This window comes from Phyllostomus discolor, chromosome 3, assembly GCF_004126475.2.
Source record: "Phyllostomus discolor isolate MPI-MPIP mPhyDis1 chromosome 3, mPhyDis1.pri.v3, whole genome shotgun sequence".
Classification (NCBI taxonomy): Eukaryota; Metazoa; Chordata; class Mammalia; order Chiroptera; family Phyllostomidae; genus Phyllostomus; species Phyllostomus discolor.
Window position 1 is genome coordinate 117,598,181 of NC_040905.2, and position 21,124 is coordinate 117,619,304.

General features: G+C 45.2%; 1 protein-coding gene and 1 pseudogene across 1 annotated transcript; both read right to left on the reverse strand.

Moving 5' to 3' along the window:
- Positions 1-6,475: 6,475 nt before the first annotated feature.
- LOC114507138 lies at positions 6,476-7,791 on the reverse strand (annotated as a pseudogene).
- Positions 7,792-9,032: 1,241 nt separating this feature from the next.
- Positions 9,033-20,096, reverse strand: CLN3 (CLN3 lysosomal/endosomal transmembrane protein, battenin). The gene is given in 16 exon segments (XM_036021219.1): positions 9,033-9,389; positions 9,492-9,632; positions 13,569-13,662; positions 13,784-13,839; positions 13,934-14,002; positions 14,092-14,138; positions 14,892-15,010; positions 15,842-15,936; positions 15,938-15,986; positions 16,072-16,144; positions 16,642-16,727; positions 16,840-16,919; positions 17,279-17,350; positions 18,139-18,235; positions 19,623-19,701; positions 19,838-20,096. Coding segments are annotated over 16 exon segments (1,323 nt in total). The 5' UTR covers positions 19,884-20,096; the 3' UTR covers positions 9,033-9,269.
- Positions 20,097-21,124: the final 1,028 nt, after the last annotated feature.

A 21,124-nucleotide genomic window follows, 5' to 3' on the forward strand; every position in this document is an offset into this window, starting at 1 on the left:
AAAGAAAAGCAGAGTTACCTACAAAGGAGTACCCATAAGATTAGCAGTGGATTTCTCAAAAGAAGCTTTGTAGGCAAGAAGGGACTAACACAAAAATATTCAAAGCAATGAAAAGCAAGAACCTATAACCTAGATTACTCTATCCAGCAAAGCTATCTTTTAGAATGGAAGACCAGGGCCCTGGCTGGTATGGCTCAGTGGATTGAGTGCAGGCCTGTGAACCAAAGGGTTGCCAGTTTGATTCCCAGTCAGGGCACATGTCTGGGTTTCAGGCCAGGTTCCCAGTAGGGGGCACATGAGAGGCAAGCACACATTGATGTTTCTCTTCCTTTCTTTCTCCTTCCCTTCCCCTTTCCCTAAAAATAAATAAATAAATAAATAAATAAAATCTTTAAAAAAGAAAAAAAATAGAATGAAGGGGCAGATAAAGTGCTTCCTAGACAAAGTAAACCTAAAGGTGTTGATCACTACCAAGCCATTATTATGGGAAATGTTAAAGGAACTTATGTAAGAAAAAGAAGATGATCAAAATGATGAAAATTAAAAAAGCAACAAATTCATAACTATCAACAACTGAATCTAAAAAAAAACCAAAATCAAACTAAATGAAACTATCAGAATCATAGATATGGAGATCATTTGGAGGGCTATCAGCTGAGAGGGAAGAGGGGGAAGGGAGCAGGAGGAAAGGGGAGAATGGGGAAATGGTACGGAGATTAAGGAGCATAATTGGGCACCCTGGCTGGCATAGCTCAGTGGATTGAGCATGGGCTGCAAACCAAGGGGTCACGGTTCAATTCCCAGTCAGGGCACATGCCTGGGTTGTAGGCCATGAACCCCAGCAACCGCACATTGATGTTTCTCTCTTTCTCTTTCTCCCTCCATTCCCTCTCTAAAAATAAATAAATAAAATCTTAAAAAAAATCACAAGTGCAAGTATGGCACTTAAAAAAAAAAGAAGCATAATTGGTAGGAACAAAATAGACAGGAGGGAGTTAAGAATAGCATAGGAAAGGAAAAAGCCAAAGAACTTACAGGCACAACCCATGGGCATGAACTAAATGGGGGATTACTGGAGGGAAGGGGGTTACTGGATGGAGGGGGGCTAAGGGGGACAATTGGGACAATTGTAATAGCATAATCAATGTATATATATTGGTTATATATACTATATATACATATTATGAAGGCAATATATATATTGAATGAAGGTGATTTTAGTTTTTAGAAAAGCCAGAAGTAGCAGGCTGCCAAATCTGGGCTGTAGGGGGGCTGAGTCACCTGGGTGATTTGATGTTTTGCCAAAAAACTCTATAAGAGATGTGATGCATGGGCGAGTGCGTTGTCATGATGAAGCTACCAATCACCAGTTGCCAATATCTGCAGCCTTCTGAATCATCCCAATAGCTTCCACTGAGGAATGTTCAAGCTTAATGCAAAATTTGATGCAGATTTATTGTTCTACTCGCTCAGTCATTTTTAATGTGATGGCCACACAGTGCACATGCTCACTCAATGGCATTTACTGCCTCTACTGACTAGTACAGTGAAGGCATTATTGTTATGCATGATCATTCCAGTCCACTCTCCTAGGCTGCCAGGTTATATCAACATTGGGCAAACTGTTCTCATTATATTAACAATGGCTGGACTTTTCCCAAACAGACCTCATACAGAGGAATATTACTCAGCCATAAAAGAGGGTAAAATCTTCCAACTGCAACAACACAGATGAACCTAGAGGTATTATGCTGAGTAAATAAGTCAGACAGAAAAAACCCCACCAAACATACAATTTCACTTTTATGTGGTATCTAAAAAAAAACCCAAAATAAACAAAACAGAAACAAAATCACAGATACAGAAAACATGTTTTTTTAAGGAGAATTAGTTTAGAAAAAATCCTCACCCAAGGATACACATTTATTGATTTTTGAGAGAGAGGGAAGTTGTGGGGGGAGAGAGAAAGAAACGTTGATGTTAAAAACATCAATCGGTTGTCTCACTCATGTGTCATGACCAGGGGATTGAACCCACAACCTTTTGGTGTACAGGATGGTGCTCCAGCCAGCTGAGCCACTCGGCCAGGGCCAGAGAACATTCTGATGGTTGCCAGACAGGGGGAAGGTATTAGGAAGTACAAATTGGTAATTACACTATAGTCACAGGATGTAAAATACAGCACAAGGAATATAGGTGATAATATTGTACTAATTGTATGATGTCAGATGGGCACTAGATTATTGGGTGATCACTTCATAAGTTTTATAAATGTCTAATCACTATGTTGTACAGCTGAAACTAATATAATATTGTATGTCAACTGCAAGTGAAAAATAAAAATTATTTAAAAATGAAATTTCACTTATGAAAGCACCAAAAAGAATAAAATATTTAGGAATGAATTTAACAAATATGGGCAAAATGTATACTCTCAAAAAATACAAAGCAGTGTGGAAAGAAATAAAGAAGACCTAAATAAGCAGAAAGACACCCCATGTTCATGGATCAGAAGAGTTAATATTGTTAAGATGGCAATACTCTGTAAATTGATCTATAGATGCAATGCAAACCCTATCAAAATCATAGCTGGCTTCTTTGTAGCAATTGACAAGCTCATCTTAAAATTCATAAAACAATATTGAAAAAGGACAAAGTTGAAGGATTCACACTTACCAATTTCAAAAACTCACTACAAAACTACAGTAATCAAGACAGCATTTTACTGGCATACGAATAACATAGGTCAGTAGAATCAACTGAGAGTCTAGAAATATGGTAAGCCCCTGCATTTACAATCAACTGATTTTCAACAAAGCCTTGGCTGGAGTAGCTCAGTGGATTGAGTGCCAGCCTGCAAACCAAAGGGTTGCGAGTTCGATTCCAGTCCAGGGCACATGCCTGGTTGCAGGCCAGGTTCCCAGTAGGGAGCACAAGAGATTAATAGGAAATCAATAGGGAAAGTCTTTTCAATGAATGGTGTTGGGACAACTGTGGGATCCACATGCAAAAGAATGAGAAATGGACCATATGTGAGTGGGGTGTCCCAAGATCCCATTCAATTTCAATGCTTTGCCAGGAGACTCTCAGAATTCAGCATAGTCATATTTGTTGTGGCTACGCTTTATTAGAGGGAAAGGAAGCACGCAGAATAAGCAAAGGGGAAAAGGAAAGTCTCATAGGGTGAATGAAGTCCAGGGGAAACCAGACACAAGCTTCCAAGGGTCCTCTCCAGTGGGGTACCTAGGATATGCTTAATTCCCGCAGCAAGGAGTTGGAATGAGAGGTGTGGAATGTTGCCGAGTAGGGAAGCTCATTAAGACTCAGTGTCAGGATTCTCACTGGGGCTGGTCACAGGCATTGTGCCTAGCAAGTGCCCAAATTCCAGACCTTCAGAGGCAAAGCAGGTGTGGCACATGAAAATCTGTTTAAAATCATTAGCCTTCAGGGAACTGCTAATCAAAACCACAAGAGACACCACTTCATATCAGTAGGTGGCTATACTTGAAAAAAACCTAACAACAAGAGGAAAATGGCAAATATTGGTGAAGATGTGCAGAATGAGAGCCCTCATACATCTGGTGGAGTGTAAAATGGTATGGCCACGTTGGAAAACAGTTTGGAGGTTCCTCAAAGGATCAAAGCAATTATCAAATGACCCTAGGTATTGCCCAAGAGAAATAAAAACATATGTCCCACAAACACTTGAAACAAATGTTTATAACAGCATTGTTCATAATAGCCAGTAAACAGGAAACAACCCAAATGCCTGTCAACTGCTGAATGGACAAGCAAATATTGTACATCTATGCAATGGAATAATACTCAATCATAAAAATGAATCAAGTGATTTACAACATGGATGAAACCTTGAAAATAGTAAGTGAAAGAAACCAGTCACAACAGACCACACATTATGCTTCCATTGACAGAAAAAGCCCAGAATAGGGAATCTATGGACAGAAGGTAGACGGGCAGTTCCTTGGGGCTGTGAGGGGATGAGAGGGAGCGGGTTTCCCCCTAATGAATTCCCCATTTTGAAATCATCTAAGATTTCAAAATGATTGTACCCAGTGCCAAGGAAGGTACTGTGACAAACAAGTGGTGCGTATAAACCAGTAAAACAAACAAACAAAAAACCTTTAAAAAAACAATGCAGTGACATCGACCTAAAAAATGCTTATCCTTACAAATTTCTATTTTGAGAATCTATCCTAAAGAAATACTCATATATAGAAAATACATAATGCACAGAGGTTTATTTTTAATAATAGCGTTAAATGAAAGCAAGTTCCCTGGCTGGTGTGGCTGAGTGGATTGAGAACTGGCCCATGAACCAAAGGGTCACTGGTTCGATTCCCAGTCAGAGCATGTGCCTGGGTTGTGGGCCAGGTTCCCAGTAGGGGGCACTGAGAGGCAACCACACATTGATGTTTCTCTCCTCTTTCTCCTATCCTTCCCCTCTGTCTAAAAATACATAAATAAAAATCTAAAAAAACCAAATTAAATGACCAACATTAATAGAATGACTGCATGGTAAAGAGCCATTGTGATGAAATATTGTTCACCCACCACAAATGAAACCTACCGTGTTTTTCAGACTAAAAGATATACTCCCCCCAAATTTGGAAGGAAATGGGGGTGCATCTTATAGTCCAAATGTAGCTTACCTGGGTCACTGTGGGGGGGGGCAGCAGTAGATCAGGGTCACAGGTTATTAAATATTTTATCAAATTTTTTGCTTCAAAATTTTTTTCCTATTTTTCTCCTCTAAAACCTAGGTGTGTCTTATAGCCCTAAAAATATGGTATGTTTGTATTTATAGCAAAAAAGTTCCTGGCATGAAGAATATATGCATAAGTTTGTTGAACCAAAAAGAAAGAAAAGACTTAATGAAGATTTGTTAAAAAGGAAAAGCACTTCTCAAAGTGTGGTTCTTAAAGAGCAGCAGCAGCATCCCTGGGGTAAATGATAGAAATGCTCTTGGTCCCCATGCCATGCTCCCTCAGTCAGAGACCCGGGGGCTGGGCCCAGCAATCTGTATTCTTAAGAAGTCCTCTGGTGCCCACTTAAGTTTGAGAACCACCAGCATAATACGGTGTAAAAGGTATAGGCAGGATTCAAACAAACCATAGCATGATCAAAGCTGACATTTATTGTGTGCTGACTATGCTTTCCCATGATCTCACATAATTTCCACAACCACCTTATGATGTGTTGGTATAGTGTTACCTCCATTTGACATACTGGGAAACTGAGGGGCAGAGAGATGAAGGGATTTGCCCAAAATCAGAGGGCTAGTGAATGGCAGAACTGAGACCCAAGAGTCGGGTTTCTCTGCCTCCAATGCTCATTCTGTTAACCATCATGTCCATATTTCCAGGCATGTGGGCCACTACCATCACAAGCAGTGATAGGGTAGCCTCAGTGAGTACTGGGGTGTTCATTTTAAACACCATAGTCATGTATTTATTTTAATGTGTCAGAGAAAAATATATAACTAGCATTTCAAACTCATGATTTCAATAGTAACATTATTTCCCTTTAAAATAACAATTTATTAAAACTTAGTCACTTTATGAAAAACATTTAATGAAAGTACTGGAATGCATAGATTTGGCAATTATGGTAGAGATGGTAGCAGTGAAGTATGGAAAACACTGCTAAGCCCACCTCAGCTACTTAAAAAATACATAACCATTTGTATATTTTACTGTATATAAATTTTACCTAAAAAAGGACTGTACAAAATGCTTGATTCTAGTTAATATTGTGCACACCGAAGCATGTAGAGGGAAGTGTATTCAAGTGAGCCTCCTACCTTTTCTTCAAGTTAAACACATTTATTGCACATTCACTGCAAAGTCTTCAGAATACAAAGCTTAGCAACACAATTTCACCTCTGAGGACTGTAGAAATATACCAACGGTATAAAAATGATTTTGTGAAAACATGGAGAGATTAATGTGAGTGAGAAAAAGACACTAGAGGTTTCGGGATGGATATTTCAGCATACACAAATGTTCAGAGGTGTAGAAATATGGTCCACCCTGAACTTTTCGTCTCACCTAGTTTAGGTCACTGTGCCTTCGGCCACCTTCCTACCCCTGCCTCCTCTGTGTTTGTTTTTGCCACATTATACTTGCGGCTCTCTCAGCACCCTTGCCTCTAGTTCACGCATCTCTCTACCCACTACCACTTAACTTTTCTGGGGAGCATTTTAGCAAAGCTATTTCAAAAGCACCCACAGCAATTTATACTAAGGAAACAGGGATGCTTTCATAACTTAAGTTACTTAAGTGTTATTTATATTAGCATAAAGAATTTAAACTTAAGTGCTGTGGAACCATTGGGTAACTTAAAAAATAAATCATTAGGAGACATTATTAACCATTAAAATTTGTTTTTCAAGGAATACTTAATAAGGGAGATAACAGTGTTTCTCAAACATGTATTTTTGTATCACTGAAGCTAAAGCAAAACATCCTGTTTATTGCGTGAAAATGGTCTACTTTACCGGCACACACTGAGTGCAGTTTAAAAAATACTTTAATTATAATTTCAGACTTTGGAATTTGAACAGGTGCCAGCGCTCCTTTCTTTACATGAGGAAATTCTTTGAAAGCCATTTGAAGCTTGGACAGAAATTCCATAGCTGTATTCTTAGGATCACTCTGAAGCAGGGTGCCCAACCTGTTGGCATCTCCGGGACACGCTGGAAGAGGAGTTGCTTGGGCCACACATTAAATACACAAACACTAATGAAAACTGATGAGCAAGAAAAGGTTTTAAGTAAATTTACAATCTTGTGTTGGGCCACATTCATAACCATCCATGGCCTTGGGTTGGATACCCTCGTGAGGACTCACAATTCAGATGGTGCAAGGAAAGCTTCAATGCCACCTCTTAGAGAAGACACTCCAGCTTGCGTGACCTCATCGGCCAATCAAGTGTTGGTGGTAATCACGATGCAGGAGTGAAGAAGCTGTTTCTTTACACAATAGCTACCTCATACACCCACTTCTGCTGCTACCATTGGTTCACCTGCGTTCAAGTCCACACCCACAAGTTAACCTCATTCTGAACTTCTACTTGAACTCCAACTAATGTTTCCTGAAGGTCAAAACCAGAATTCTGAACAAGAATCTTGGGAATAATGAGCAGATGAGCACCAGCAAATGCTTTAACTCCAAATTGAGCCATGCCTGTATTTTTACACTGAGCTTATACTAGGGCTTCTGCCATTGTCACTTCCACTGAACCAGCACCTGGAAACTACACAATCATCAGTAGCATTTTTAATAGCCCCTAAGACATTTTTATTGCACCTTTGGGTGTGTGCTCATTTGGTCTTTTAACCAAAAATGTGGAGAGCGAGCAAGGATTATTACATTTCTCAATAAAGGCAAACTTCTTTTCTCCCAATGCATGCTCATAGACAAGTCCTGCCTGTCCCAGTCAGGAGTTAGGTCATTAAAGAATTTAGAGCTACCCTACCAGAGGCAAGAGCCAGCCTTCCCACATTTCTCCTTTTAGCTCTGTGAAGAGCAGCTCCGCCTCCTTCTGCAAGAGCATCTGAAGAAAATGGGTCAATTCCCTTTTGACTAATAACGAATCCTTTATCTGAATCACCACAGACTTTCTCTTTTCATTTCTATTTTTAAACTCTATCTTCAATGAGTTTTCTGTTTTTACCAATTCCTCTCTTCTGCACCCTTGTAAAAAAAACAAGCCTGAATTCACCCTTTTCATATTCTTTTTCTAAGAGGAATTTTTTAAAAAAGATTTTATTTATTTAGAGAGGGGGAAGAGAGGGAAACAGCAATGTGTGGTTGCCTCTCCTGCGCCTCCTACTGGGAACCTGGCCCACAACCCAGGCATGTGCCCTGACTGGGATTTGAACTGACAACCCTTTGGTTCACAAGCCTGCACTCAAATCCACTGACCCACACCTTTTTCACATTCTAATGATACACTGCATGTGAAAATGTATACATCTTCAACTCTTTTCTTCATATCAGGATGCTATGCCCCACTGTCCAAAACAAGACCTGATTAAGCTTGTATAGGTTTCAGATTTATGTCTCTACTCCATGATCTTAACCAAGAAGAGGTCAGTGGGTTCATCTTGTTTTTTAGTCGTCAAAGTGTAGTTACCTACAGCCTCTGCCAAGACATCTTTAAGTTCAGCATGAACTCCAGTACACAGGGATGCTCTGGCCACATCTACAAGTGTTTCCCTATCCATCTCTTTGCTTACTTTGAGTTGTTCTAAAAACTGAAGTGTCTTTTCCTTTGCAACTTCAAATCCTGTTATTATTTTGGGATGAGACCTTCAGAAATGAAGATCCACGTTTCGGCAATTCTCCAATAATTAGGAAATTTGAAGTGGTGCTATCACCAGTTGTCATGCTGGGCTGTTGCCACTTTGACTATTAAGGAGGCTGTTGGGTGTTGAATTTGCATGTCATGAAGCAGCACACTGTGGTTAGTAAGCCTGATGTCTCCAGCCCCAGAAACAAGCAACTTCATGGTGCCTTTAGGTCCCAAGTTGGTCCTTAGAATGTTCTGCAGTCCGCAGGCCACACTGATGTTGACCAACACTGCCTGGGCTTGAGCCACATCAGCCTGGGGGCTTAGGGTCCTCACAGCTGCCACAGCTGACCCAGTAGAACGAGAGACTCGGTGTGAAGAATACCCAAAAGCCAGCTCCCAGCCTCCTTTGAAGTGCATTACAAAAATAAGCTGTGTTGATGCAGTAAGAGCAGAATGGTCACTGTAGAACCCAGGCAGTACCTACATGAGTATTTACTGCACAAATCCTTTCAACTTCTCTGCATGTTTGAAAGCTCACGTGTTGGAGAAAAATGTATACAGACTGCCTTATACAGTGAGTGAATGAAGAAGCCTGAAAGACTAGGTAGAAATCTGCTAAAATGCTATCTTTACACTCTCCTATATATATTCCAATGTGGGCTGGTATTACTTTATTTATAATAAATTTTGTTTCAAGGAGAAAAATGGCACAGGAGTCAATCAATAATAGAAGCATTTATTCCGAAGGTATAATGCCAAGAAGGACCCCAAGTGAATGTGGAGTGAGGAAAGCTGCTGCCCCTTGTCCAAGGACAATGGAACCTCAGCGCTTCTCTACAGCCCAGTCATGCAGCGAAGTCCAGGGGCAGAGCTCATGGATGGACTCTGGGCTGTAGGCCTGGGGTCTGGCCTGCCCACCTATCAGTGTATCCTGTGTTCCAAGAAGCCCAGTGTCAGGAGAGGTGGCAGAGGAAGTCGTGTAGAGGCAGGGCCAGGAGCCCTGACAGGGAGATCCCCAGGGTGTCGGAGATACAGGTGGCTGCCATGGCAAATTCCCGGTGCTTGTCGCTGGTCTGAGGAGGGCAGGGAACAGGGGTGAAGCTTCAGCCCTCCACACCCCTGCCCTGGCTTTCCCCCAAAAGGCCACATACAGCCCTCGCCTGACTGGTGCCTACCTCCAGGGCAATGTTGTGGAAGGTGTTCACATAGGCAGCACCACCCAGGAGCCCCTCATACAGGACGATCACGAAGACGAGGTAGATGTTTGGCAGGAAGCTCAACCACACGTCCACCAGCAGGAAGGCCAGGTTGAAGAACTGTGGTCGAGGTGGAGGAGAGGGCTGAGCCCGGGACCCATGGCAGGCAGAAAGGGAGGCTGCCTCCCTTCCAGGCCCAGTCTTGGAGATGCTGATGAAGGAGAGGGCTGGCAGGCTTGGGTCAAATCCTAACATCCGGCCAGCCTACCAGACCCTGGGATCCAGGGCATGTCTTCTCCCAACCCTGTTCCAGCCCTCAGACCCTGTAGGTCTCCTCCCTCACCCCATGGCCCATTTCATTCCTACCCCCTGGAATGCCATTCCACCTTCCTTCACTTGGGCTCCCCTGGTTACACTGTTCCCAGGTCAGTGTGGATCAGTGTCACTTAACCCTGTGATCTCCTTTCTCCTCCCAAAGGTTCCCAGGATAGTTTTCCCTGCTTACTGTACTGAGGCTACATTTAGACCAGTAGTTCTCAATTGGGCCTGATTTTGCTGCCCAGGGGACATTTGACAATGTCTGAAAATGCTCTTGGTTGTCACAGTGGGAATGGAGGTTGCTACAGGCATCTAATGCATGGAGGCCAGAGCAGCTGCTCAACACCCTACAGGACAACCCACAGCAAAGAATGATGTGGCCCCCAGCGCTGAGGTTGAAAAATGCTGGCTTGGATGTTCCCACCTCTTTTAGGAAGCCTCTCTGACACCAGGGGTATAGGTCCCTCTTCTGTGCCCCTCTTCTGGGGTCCCTCAGGGGATCCCAATGTCCCATCCCTGAGTGCCAGGGGTTGCCACCAGGGCAGTTCACATACTTGGTGCACAAAAGGATTACCCACACAAACCTGGGCCTCAGAGGTTCTAACTCATTCCATCTGAGCTGAGTTCAGAAATCTGCATTTAAAAGTACACACTCTGGGACTTCTAGCCAAGATGGAGGCGTAGACACACTGTGCCTCCTCACACAACCAAAATAAGGACAACAAAAATTTAGAAATAAAATAACAACCAGTACTGACAGAAAATTGAAGTGTATGGAAGTCTGACAACCAAGGAGTGAAAGTAGACACATTCATCCAGACTAGTAGAAGGGCCAGAGTCGGGCAGAGAGGGGTTGTGACCCCCCCCACCCCAAACAAAACCAAGAAACGGTGGCTGGTGGACCCTGGGTGCGAGAAGCAGCAGCTGGTGAATCCCAGGCATGCAAGGCAGCAATGGGAGGACTCAACGAGGCGGTGGATTGTGGAGGGGCGCCAGCACCCGAGGTGGCTTGGGGAACTGGGCGATCCTACATTCATGTGCAGATAAACTGGGTGAAACTGGAAAGCAAGTCAGACCTCGCAACCCAGGATCCCAGTGCTGGGAAATAAAGCCTCAAACCACCAACTGCAAACACCTGTGGGGGTTGAGGTGCCGGGAGAGACTCCTAGTCTCACAGGAGAGTTCGTTGGAGAGACCCACAAGGTCCCAGGATGTACACAAACCCTCCCACTTAGGAGTTAGCACCAGAAGAACCCAGATTGCTTGGGGGAAGTGGTGGAAGGGACTGAAATCCGACAGAGAGCAGAGCAAGCACCATTGTTCCTTCTTGGACCCCTGCCCCACACACAGTGTCACAACTCAGGGACTGGGTTGCCCTGCCCAGACAAACACCTAAGGCTCCGCCCCTCACTATGTAACAGGTGTGCTGAGACAAAAAAAAAAAAAAAAAAAAAAAAAGGCCCAAATGAAAGAACAGATCAAAGCTCCAGTAAAAATACAACTAAGCGATGAAGAGATAGCCAACCTATCAGATGCACAGTTCAAAGCACGGGTAATCAGTATGCTCACAGAATTGGTTGAATTTGGTCACAAATTAGATGAAAAAACGAAGGCTACACTAAATGAAATGAAGGAAAATGTATAGGGAAACAATAATGATGGGAAGGAAACTGGGACTCAAAACAATGGAGTGGACCAGAAGGAAGAAAGAAACATTCAACCAGAACAGAATGAAGAAACAAGAATTCAAAAAAATGAGGAGAGGCTTAGGAACCTCCAGGACATCTATAAACATTCCAACATCTGAATTATAGGGGTACCAGAAGGAGAAAAGGAAGAGCAACAAGTGGAAAAGTTATTTGAACAAATAATGAAGAACTTCCCCAATCTGACCAAGGAAATAGACTTCCAGGAGGTCCAGGAAGCTCAGAGAGTCCCAAACAAGTTGGACCCAAGGAGGAACACACCAAGGCACATCATAATTACATTAACCAAGTTTAAAATGAAGGACAGAATCCTAGAAGCAGCAAGAGATAAGGAGGCAGTTACCTACAAAGGAGTTCCCATCAAGTCTGACGGGTCTCAGCTGATTTCTCAAAAGAGCCATTGCAGGCAAGAAGGGGCTGGAAAGAAATATTCCAAGTCATGAAAGGCAAAGACCTACATCCAAGATTGCTCTATCTAGCAAAGCTTTCATTTAGAATGGAAGGGCAGATAAAGTGCTTCTCAGATAAGGTCAAGTTAAAGGAGCATCATCACCAGGCCCTTATTATATGAAATGTTAAAGGGACTTATCTAAGAAAAAGAAGATAAAAAACATTACAGTAAAATGACAGCAAACTCACAATTATTAACAACCACACCTATAAGAAAACCAAAAACAAACTAAGCAAACAACTAGAACAGGAACAGAACCACAAAAATGGAGATCACATGGAGGGTTAGCAACAGGGGAGTGGGAGGAGGAGAGAGGGGGGCAAGGTACAGAGAATAAGTAGCATAGATGGTAGGTAGACAACAGACAGGGGGAGGGCAAGAATAGTATAGGAAATGTAGAAGCTAAAGAACTTATGACACATGGACATGAACTAAAGGGGGGGAATGTGGGTGGGAGGGGGTGTGAAGGGTGAAGGGGAGTGAAGGGGGAAAATGGAACTGTAATAGCATAATCAATAAAATATATTAAAAAATAAATAAATAACATGACAAAAAAAGTACACACTCTGGTAATACTAATGTGACCTGCGAAATACTGCACACACTTTCACCTGTGGCGTTAGGCCAGTTTCTATAATGGAATTAAATGATTATAAGCCCCTATTTCTATAAAGCAGCTTTGGTTGAGATTATAACTCAAATCATAAACCACATTTCAGCAGCATCTAAGGAAGAGTCCCAAGTTAAGAATTGTTGACATCACAATTTGGGGCTTTGGGGCAACAAAGCCTTGGGCTGGTACTACTGCTTAAAAAAGTAAAGGAGAAAGCTAGAGGATATTTGCATGGTGTTTCCTAACATTAGAGTGTAATCTATACTTAGTCTAGATCTTGTTATAGATTCAAGTAAATTAAAAAGGGTAAAAAACTTTCCTATAATATTTGAAAGTTTATTTTAATAGTCACCTTCAGGGCTGAAGGAACAACAAATGCTGGTTTTGTAAAAGTACTTTTCTTAGACTGTCGTAGGGAAAGGTGTTTGTTTTTTTAAAGCTGTAAATTACTTTTGTCATGGATAGTTGAAATGTCTTGAGATACACAATTGGATGAGTGCAATGTCACTGATTCTATTATAATTAACCATGCAGAATAAAAGAACTGTACGTGTTTTTATTGTTAGAAATATTTGAAAGCCTATGTCTCTGCATTAGGCTTGTGCAAAATAATCATTGAGTGATTCTAACTGCTTTTTCACCCTTCTTCTCATCTGTATTTCTTAAAAATACCCTGAGAAGCAGCTGTTAGCCTGGCCTGACTTCTAGATGAGGAAACTGAGGCTCCAACTGTTTCAGAGACTGGACATAGTCACAAAGCCCGAGTACAGAAACTGGGATGTCCATCCAGGGTTGCCTGGCTGTGAAAGACACATTGGATGTGGAGCCCCGCTGCCCTTCTGTCCTCGCACTTAGAACACGAACACGACAGGGAGCAATAAACACTTCCTGCTGATGGACAGAAGCACTGGGGCCTGGGGAAGCTGGGAGCTAAGGTGGAGAAGGAACGAAGGCCAGAGGCCTGGTACCTGCAGCAGGGCCAGGACCCATGTGAAACGGATGTGACAGCAGCGAAGAGAAGAGCGGGAGGCAAAGACGCCAGCCTGGTACAGCATCTGGTACCTGAGACAGGGGCAGGGAGTAGAAGGAAGCCCCTCCAGTGCCGGCTCACATAGCAGCGCCTCCTCCCTGAGGCCCTCCCAGCAGACTGCCTGTCCTGCCACCCAACCTCGGGGGTTCTCACCAGCGGTACTGCTGAGCGTGACTCAGGGATGTGTTCCGGAAGAAGAGGAGCTCAAACTGTGGCAAGGACCAGACAGGGGAGGTGAATGGGGTTGTGTGAGTCCCCATCTTGATCTTTATTTCCAAACCCTTCCTGTCGGCCCTTACTCACAAGTCCCTGATTGATGAAATACTCAGCAAAGTAAACCAGGACCAAGGGGATGATGTACCACAGCAAGCCCTAGACGAGTCAGAAGATATAACGTAAGTGGAAGGCTGGGAGACAGGCACTGGCCACCAATTGGGACAGGCCACAGCCACCGTCCATACCTTGAACACAGTCCACTTCTCCTGAAAAGAGAGGTTTGTGCTGGAGTCTGCGGAGGAGCAGGGAGAGAGAGGCAGGTGAGGCTGGCAGAGTAAGCCAAGGAGTGCTGGCGGGAAAGAATCAGCCAGCCAGTGCAACAGTGTAAATGCACTGGATCGTGCAATTAAAATGGTTAAGTTGGTATATTAATACATTACTTCACTGTGTATATTTCACCGCAAGTTAAAAAAAAAATACCCAGCAGAGACCTCTTCACAGCTCTTGTATAGCTTGATGGCCGTACGTCCCCACCCCAGCCGCACTGGCCCCTTCTTTCTGTTCCTTGAACATCCAGGCTGGTTCCTGAAGCAGGGCCTCGGCACTTGCTGTTCCCTCTGCCTGGAACCTGTTCACCCCAATGTCCACAGGGCTGATTCCTTGCACTCACATTTCAGCCCAACAACACCTCCTTAAAAAGTCCTTCACTGACCACCTCTAAGTAGAAGCCCTCTCCATTTCCCACGAGTGCCATCTTCTAGCACATCACTGTTTCCTGTCCACTTATCAGTATGTGAAAAGCATGCTTCTGATTCAGTCATTAGAGTCTGTCCCATTTCCTTACCTTATTTCCATGGCACCCCCAGTGACTGCAATGCCCGGCACATAGTAAGCACTCTGTGAGTATTTCTCGAATAGATGAATGTGATTGGCTCTTACCACAACCGCCACACACATCCACTTCCCCTTCCCACTGTCCACTCTAGAGAGGAAGACTAACACCCAGAGAGAGCCCAGCGCTCTGAGGACCTCCTGCACCTCCTACCTGGCTTTGACTGCTGCTCTGGGGCCTCACTGCCCATCAGCGGTTGCCGGGCTGCCCTCTCTGCCTCTTCCTCCCCTCTAGGGTCCAGGGGCTCGGGAGATGTGAGTAAGAAGAAATAGCTAGGGGGAGGTGGAACGAGACAAGGTCCAAGAGCCTCTGTCAGGAGGGAAGGGCCACTCCCTTCCAGAGCAGCGCCCCCTCATTTCTACATTGCTCTGAGGGCTCCACAGCCTGTGCTAGAGAGCTCCAACTGTACAAAAACACTTCTTTCTCTGGAGCTGAAACTTGTTTCCTTGTTGCTTCCACCCCCCGGGCCCTTGTTTTGACTCCTGGCTCACACTACATAAGTCAGCTGTTTGCTCCACATTATTATTGTAATGATTGCTCTAGCTCCCATTTATTATGTGGTCATTCTGTGCTAGACTAGAACTTCCAAAATTTCACTTGTGTTTTGTCTTCATGCTATTTGTCATATCTGCATTCCTCCTGTGTATATTATTTTTTACTTAATACTTTCCTTTCAATCGATTCCCTGTTTCTACATGGCCTTGTCCTAAGCAATAATCTGTGAAATCACAGGTTTGACTGACTGGTTAAAATTTTTTCCTAATACACATAAAAATACATAAAATGAATAAGCCCACCCTTGTCTCCCTCAAGTCACCTTGGGAACCACACTGCACTGGATGCGCCACACATTATCACCTCACAGGAAAGCAAGGAGGATGACTGCCGTTTGAGATGTGGGGAAACTGAGGGTCAGAGAGGTAAAGCAGCTTGTACCATACCACACAGCTAACAAGCGGCAGCTCCAGGCTCAAACCCAGGCTTATCAGAGTCCAGAACCTTCATCCCTCATAACAAGACTGTAGGGATCTCAGAACTGGGAGGGATCATGATCTGGTTTTCTTTCCTCAAATACTTCTTCCACCCAGCCCAGGGCAGCTTACCTGGCCAGCAGCAAGGTGGGGATACCCAGCATGGACAGTAGGGTGTGCTGCGGTGAGAGGCCGGCCTGGGTGAGGCCCAGGTAGGACAATGCCCCCCAGCAGCCCTGCTGCCCCAGTACCTGAAGACCACCAGGAGATCACAGCCCTGAGAAGAACAACACTGGAGCACTAAAAAGGACCAAAGCCAGTAGCGGGACTTCCTCTCCCCACTGCCTGCTCTGCTCACTTACCTGGGGTAGAAGGCGGTGAGTGAGAGGAAGGTGACCTCCCCTAGGCCTGATGAGATGCTAGCAAAGACCACGCCTGGGGGAGGACAAGCACGACAGTGGCCATACCTCGCCTTTTCCTAATAGCTCCAACCCCTTACGGTGTCTGGCCATGGCCTCCTCTGCATCAGCTCAGAGGGGCAAAAAACCAGACCCTTAGATGGGCGGAGCTCCAGTTCTGGGATAGAACCAAGCCCTCTCTGAATGTCCTCTCACAGGGAACGGTACTGATATCCAGTGTCCAAACCAGGAGTGAGAACTCTTCCCGGACACCTCCTCCACCCCCGTGATGGAGTCTTGGTTCCTCTGTGCATCTCGGTCTCTATCTAATACATCCATTTCCTCCCATCTCCCCCCCTCCACCTAGCCCTCCAAATTGACCTCATCTCCCATCTCCTACTTGTGCAGTCCTAGTAGCTTCTGAGGGTTATAAAGATAACCCATTTCCTCTGGGGAGCTGGGGACACTACTTCCCACACATGCTCGGCTGCAGTTCCTCTGGGTCCCCCACCTGATACAAAATCTCATGCTCACCACACAGGCTCATCCCCACCGAGTGGGAAAAGGCAACCAGGATGAAGCTTCCAGCTGCACAAACCCCACTGACGAGAACCCGGGGGCTGAGTGGAGGGGGAAGAGGAGAGGGGAAGGTCAGCTCCGGCTCTCATCTCCTTCACCCTCCCGCCCTCCTCACCAGTCAATTGCCCTTCCTCCCATCATCCCCACCCAGACCTGTAGGGCAGCAGATGAAGGCCAAGAGGAGCCAGCAATTTGATGACGAGCGTGGGGAGGATGTCTGCCAGGAGCACCGCCTGGGACAGGAGAACAGAATGAGACCCCAGACCTTCCCAGGGACAAACCTCTGAACCAGCAGCCAAGGAAAGACAGAAACTAGTTAATTAGACCTGCTATAAGCATAGGCTCTGAATTCGGATGTGGGTCAAGTCCTAGCTCTGCATCAAGGTATTCACATTTTCTGAGCTTCTGGAAGATGGGGGATGATGGTGGTGCCTAGTTCACAGTACTGTCATGTGGCTTAAACGAACCAAGATCAGCTACACACAGAGTGGGGTCAGGAAATGGCAGTCTTCATTATTATAATTAGGACAGTCCCAGTTGGGTGCTGAGGTGGTAGGGGTGGGGGTCAGGGGAAGACCAGATGGTTACTCACAGCTGTGGAGACAGAGTTGCAGTCAAATCGAGATGAGTTATTGTGGGGGGTGGGAACTGGGTCTGGGTCTACCTGAGAGGAACAAAGACAGTCTCTCACCCTGGGTGGCAAGAGGGTCTAGACAGATAGGGCCTGGCTCCAGTCCTAGCTCTGCTCTTGCATGAAGGATGGCCTTAGGCCAGCACTGGCCTCCTGGACCTCAGTTTGTCTATGTGTACAATGGGAAGGAGGTTTCCATAGAATGATCCACAGGCCAAACGTGGCCCTGTAAATGGACTTTACTTAGGTAACACATTCAGGAACTTTCATTAAAAACTGGATTTCCAGAAAGTCTGATTTTGGACCAAATCCCCTGTTGGACCTGCAAGGTGGCAGCTGCTCTGCTTGGGCACGTGCCCTCCAGCTCCTCATAGACAAGAAGTTCCCAACTGGAGATGATTAGATTCCACAGGGAACATCTGGCAATGCCTGGAGACATTCTTGAATGTCACAACTAGTGGACAGGGGGTGCTACTGGCATTAGCGAAGAGGCCAGGGATGCTGCTAAACATCCGACGATACATAGGACAGCCCCACAACAGAATTATCTGGCCCCAAATGTTAACAGTGTGAGGGTTAAGAAACTCTGCCAGAAACCATGGTTCTACACAGCCAACACATGCGTTTGTACACCTGGCACTAACTGATTCTTAAACACCCTTCGTGCTCTGCCATCTGGGAGTCTGGGAAATTTTGGCCCCTTGCCCCACCCTTAGCTACTCCATTCCATGAGTTTTTCAAGGGAGCCTCTGCCCCAGGGTGAGTTCCTCAAGTTCCCACAGGGACTAAACACAGTGGTGGAGGTAGGGAGGGTCACGTACGTGGCTTTTATTCCCAGATGTCCTCTCGTGGCTAAGGATGTCATGAGCAGCACTGAGCATCACCACATAAGAGAAGTTGTTGCAAAGGCCTAGGAGCCTGGAGTGAGCAGGACAGATTTTTTTTTTCTCCCAGTTTTACTGAGACGTAATTGACATATAAGAACAGATCTTAATCTTTTAGCCTACAATCTATCCACAATCCTAGCACCGATCCTCCCCTTTTCCTTCAATTAGCTTTCACTTTTTTTCTCTTAACACCAGGCCTCATCTCCTTCAGTGTTAGGGTTAGGAATAGGGGCTTTGGGATCACAGACTTGGGTTCACATCTAATCTCCCAGACTTCTCCCAGGAAGAGAAGGAAGGCATCCTGGATGACTCTTCCTGTGAGCTCCCACCAGTTCCTGGGGCATTTCTCAGCCACTGATCCACTGTCTCTGGTGCGCTGTGGCATAGTAGAAAGCTCCTGGGACTTGACACCAAAAGACTCTGTTCGGGTCCCAAGTCTGCTGCTTCCTACTTGAGTGGCCTCGGTCTACTCATGTGCAAAGTAGGCATACAAATTTCTCTTCTACCTTACAGAGTGCTGTAGGGATCAGAACAAGGTAATACCAAAGTCCTTTATGATCCATGCAGGATCTTGTTTGCTCACTCTCATCTCCCACAGCTGTACTCAGTGATGGGAATGGACCTGGGCCCAGCACCAGAGATTTCATGTGTCCTTTTCACAAGCCTATGAAGGGGTACTATTGCTCTTCCCATTTCACTGCTGAGAAACTGAGGCTCAGAGAGGCTGTGTGACTAGAGTCATATGGAAAGTCACTTCCAACCCAGTGTGCCGCCCAAGTCCTCGATGTTTAGATAAGTGTTAGAAGTATTCCCAAGGCTCAGCAGTACTTAAGTGATTTTTGGAGGTGGGAGGATGATCTTTTAAAAAGTAGTGATGTGTCCTGGTTGGGTGGCTCAGTTAGAGTGTCCTCTCATACACCTAAATGCTGAGGGTTCCCACCCTCGTCAGGATGCATAGGAGGCAATTACATTGAAGTTTCTCTCCCACCCTCTCTTCTCTCCCTTCTCTCTCTAAAAGCAATAAAAACATATCCTTGGGTGAGGATTTTCTTAAAAAAGTAGTTATGTATTTATTTAAATGTGCATTAGGAAAATATTGGCTTTCTGTCTAGAATAGTGATTTACGTCGTCCTTAAACAATATGTATACTTACAAATGTAAAGGCTTAATTGGTTGGAATAAAAACAAGTAAATAATCCTACAGCCCGTATGAGGATCTGGCCAAAACACCAAGGTGGTAAGTAAATGATTTAAGCGTGGGAAATTTACATACTGCCTCAGGGAAACCAACTGGTTCACTAAATATTTGTGGATTCAGCTCTTTTTTTCCGCAGCTCAACCTTTTCCCCCCTCTTTTCTTCTGTCGCCTCCCTGTTTCTGCCCATTTTTATTTGTGTTGAACTCTTCAGGCCACTTACCAGAAGCCAATCACGTTCTTCCAATGGGCGCCCTGCCGGTCCAGTAGAATGGGCCGAAGTTCCGGGGCGGACACCTCTCCTGAGAGGGCGAGAAGAAGGCATGACCCCTACACGACCCTCAGGTGTAGGATGACTTCACGAGTGTTCTCCTACAGTCAAGCCGGCTCCCGAGCTTGTCAGGTGGTCGCGGGGCAAGGGTGGTCCATAAAACTCACCCTCAGAATCCGAAAGGCGCTGCTGCGAGCCTGCACAGCCTCCCATGGCATCAAGTTCAGGTTCCCGGAGGGGTCCAAAGTCAGCGAAAGTTCAGAGTTGTCTCCCGGTGGGACAGATGTGGGTCTGCGACATGTGGGAAGGATCAACGCCCCACTGCCAGTCCCAGCTGTGGCTTCTCTGAGGCACTTGCGTCCCGCGATCCACTACGCTAAACCCGGGACCCATCTCGCGCTCTCCCACGCCCCAGCACGCCCTACCCGTCAGATTCTGCCCCCGCCCCCTCTAAAGCAAGGGTCCCTGCAGCCTGTACCTTTAAGAGCAGCTGAACATTCCGCAACCTGGAACGACGACAGGTTGGCTGGTCACGTGACAGCACCAGCGGGTTCCCCCATCACGTGCTCGGAGGTCATCACAACTTCCGGGTCTTGTCACTGTGTTTGCTTAAGGCTTTCCCAGCTTCCGTGTGTAGAACCGAGAGTGGCCAGGAAAACCCTGGAATCGCTGGTCTAAAACTGAAGTGGGTGGGATCAGCAAGAAGAGCCTTAATGTTAGATTAGCGACGCCAAGGCCGTGACTGTGTTGAGCCAGCACTAATCATGGTTGTGCGCGGCTTCAGGTCTCGCGGCCCTCACTTGCCAGGAACAAATATGGCTACCTTGTTCCTCATTCCAGACAGTACTGTTTCTGTCTGGGAACAAAGATGGACAGCTTCCGGTCTTTCTTATGCCTGTCTGTTGCCCTCAGGTTGTAAAGGTAACTAAATGTAAAGGTAACACCCACCTAAGAGGATTTCAAGAATTATTTATTAGCAGTATCTAAGGTGTTAAAAGACCCCGTTCCCAAATTATCCTAGGACCAGGGAACATCGCAGTAGTCCAAACCCTGGTTTTACAGAGGGAAATACAAAAAAGGAAAGTTACTGATGATCATACAAAGTTAGATGTAAAGGTGACTCCAGAGATTCTTTTAGCAATAAGAATTAGAGCACAAGAGACAGGGATGCTGGCTGAGCAGGCTGCTGCAGGATTCCTGTCTGCACAAAAGGTGCTTAGACCAGATGACTCTAAATCTCAATATTCTGATTCTGTGATCTCATCTCATTTCTCTAATTGGAAATTTAGGAAGTAGGGCAGTGGAAGGGAACTAGGGGAAGTGGTGGTGTTGATCAATGTTACTTTACATAGTTGCAAATAAGGAGTGGATTCTCTTACCTTCCTGTAGGTGGTGAAGCGGCATTCTGAATTTTCTTCATTACCTCCTTCTCCTGCTAATCTCTTCTGTGGTCT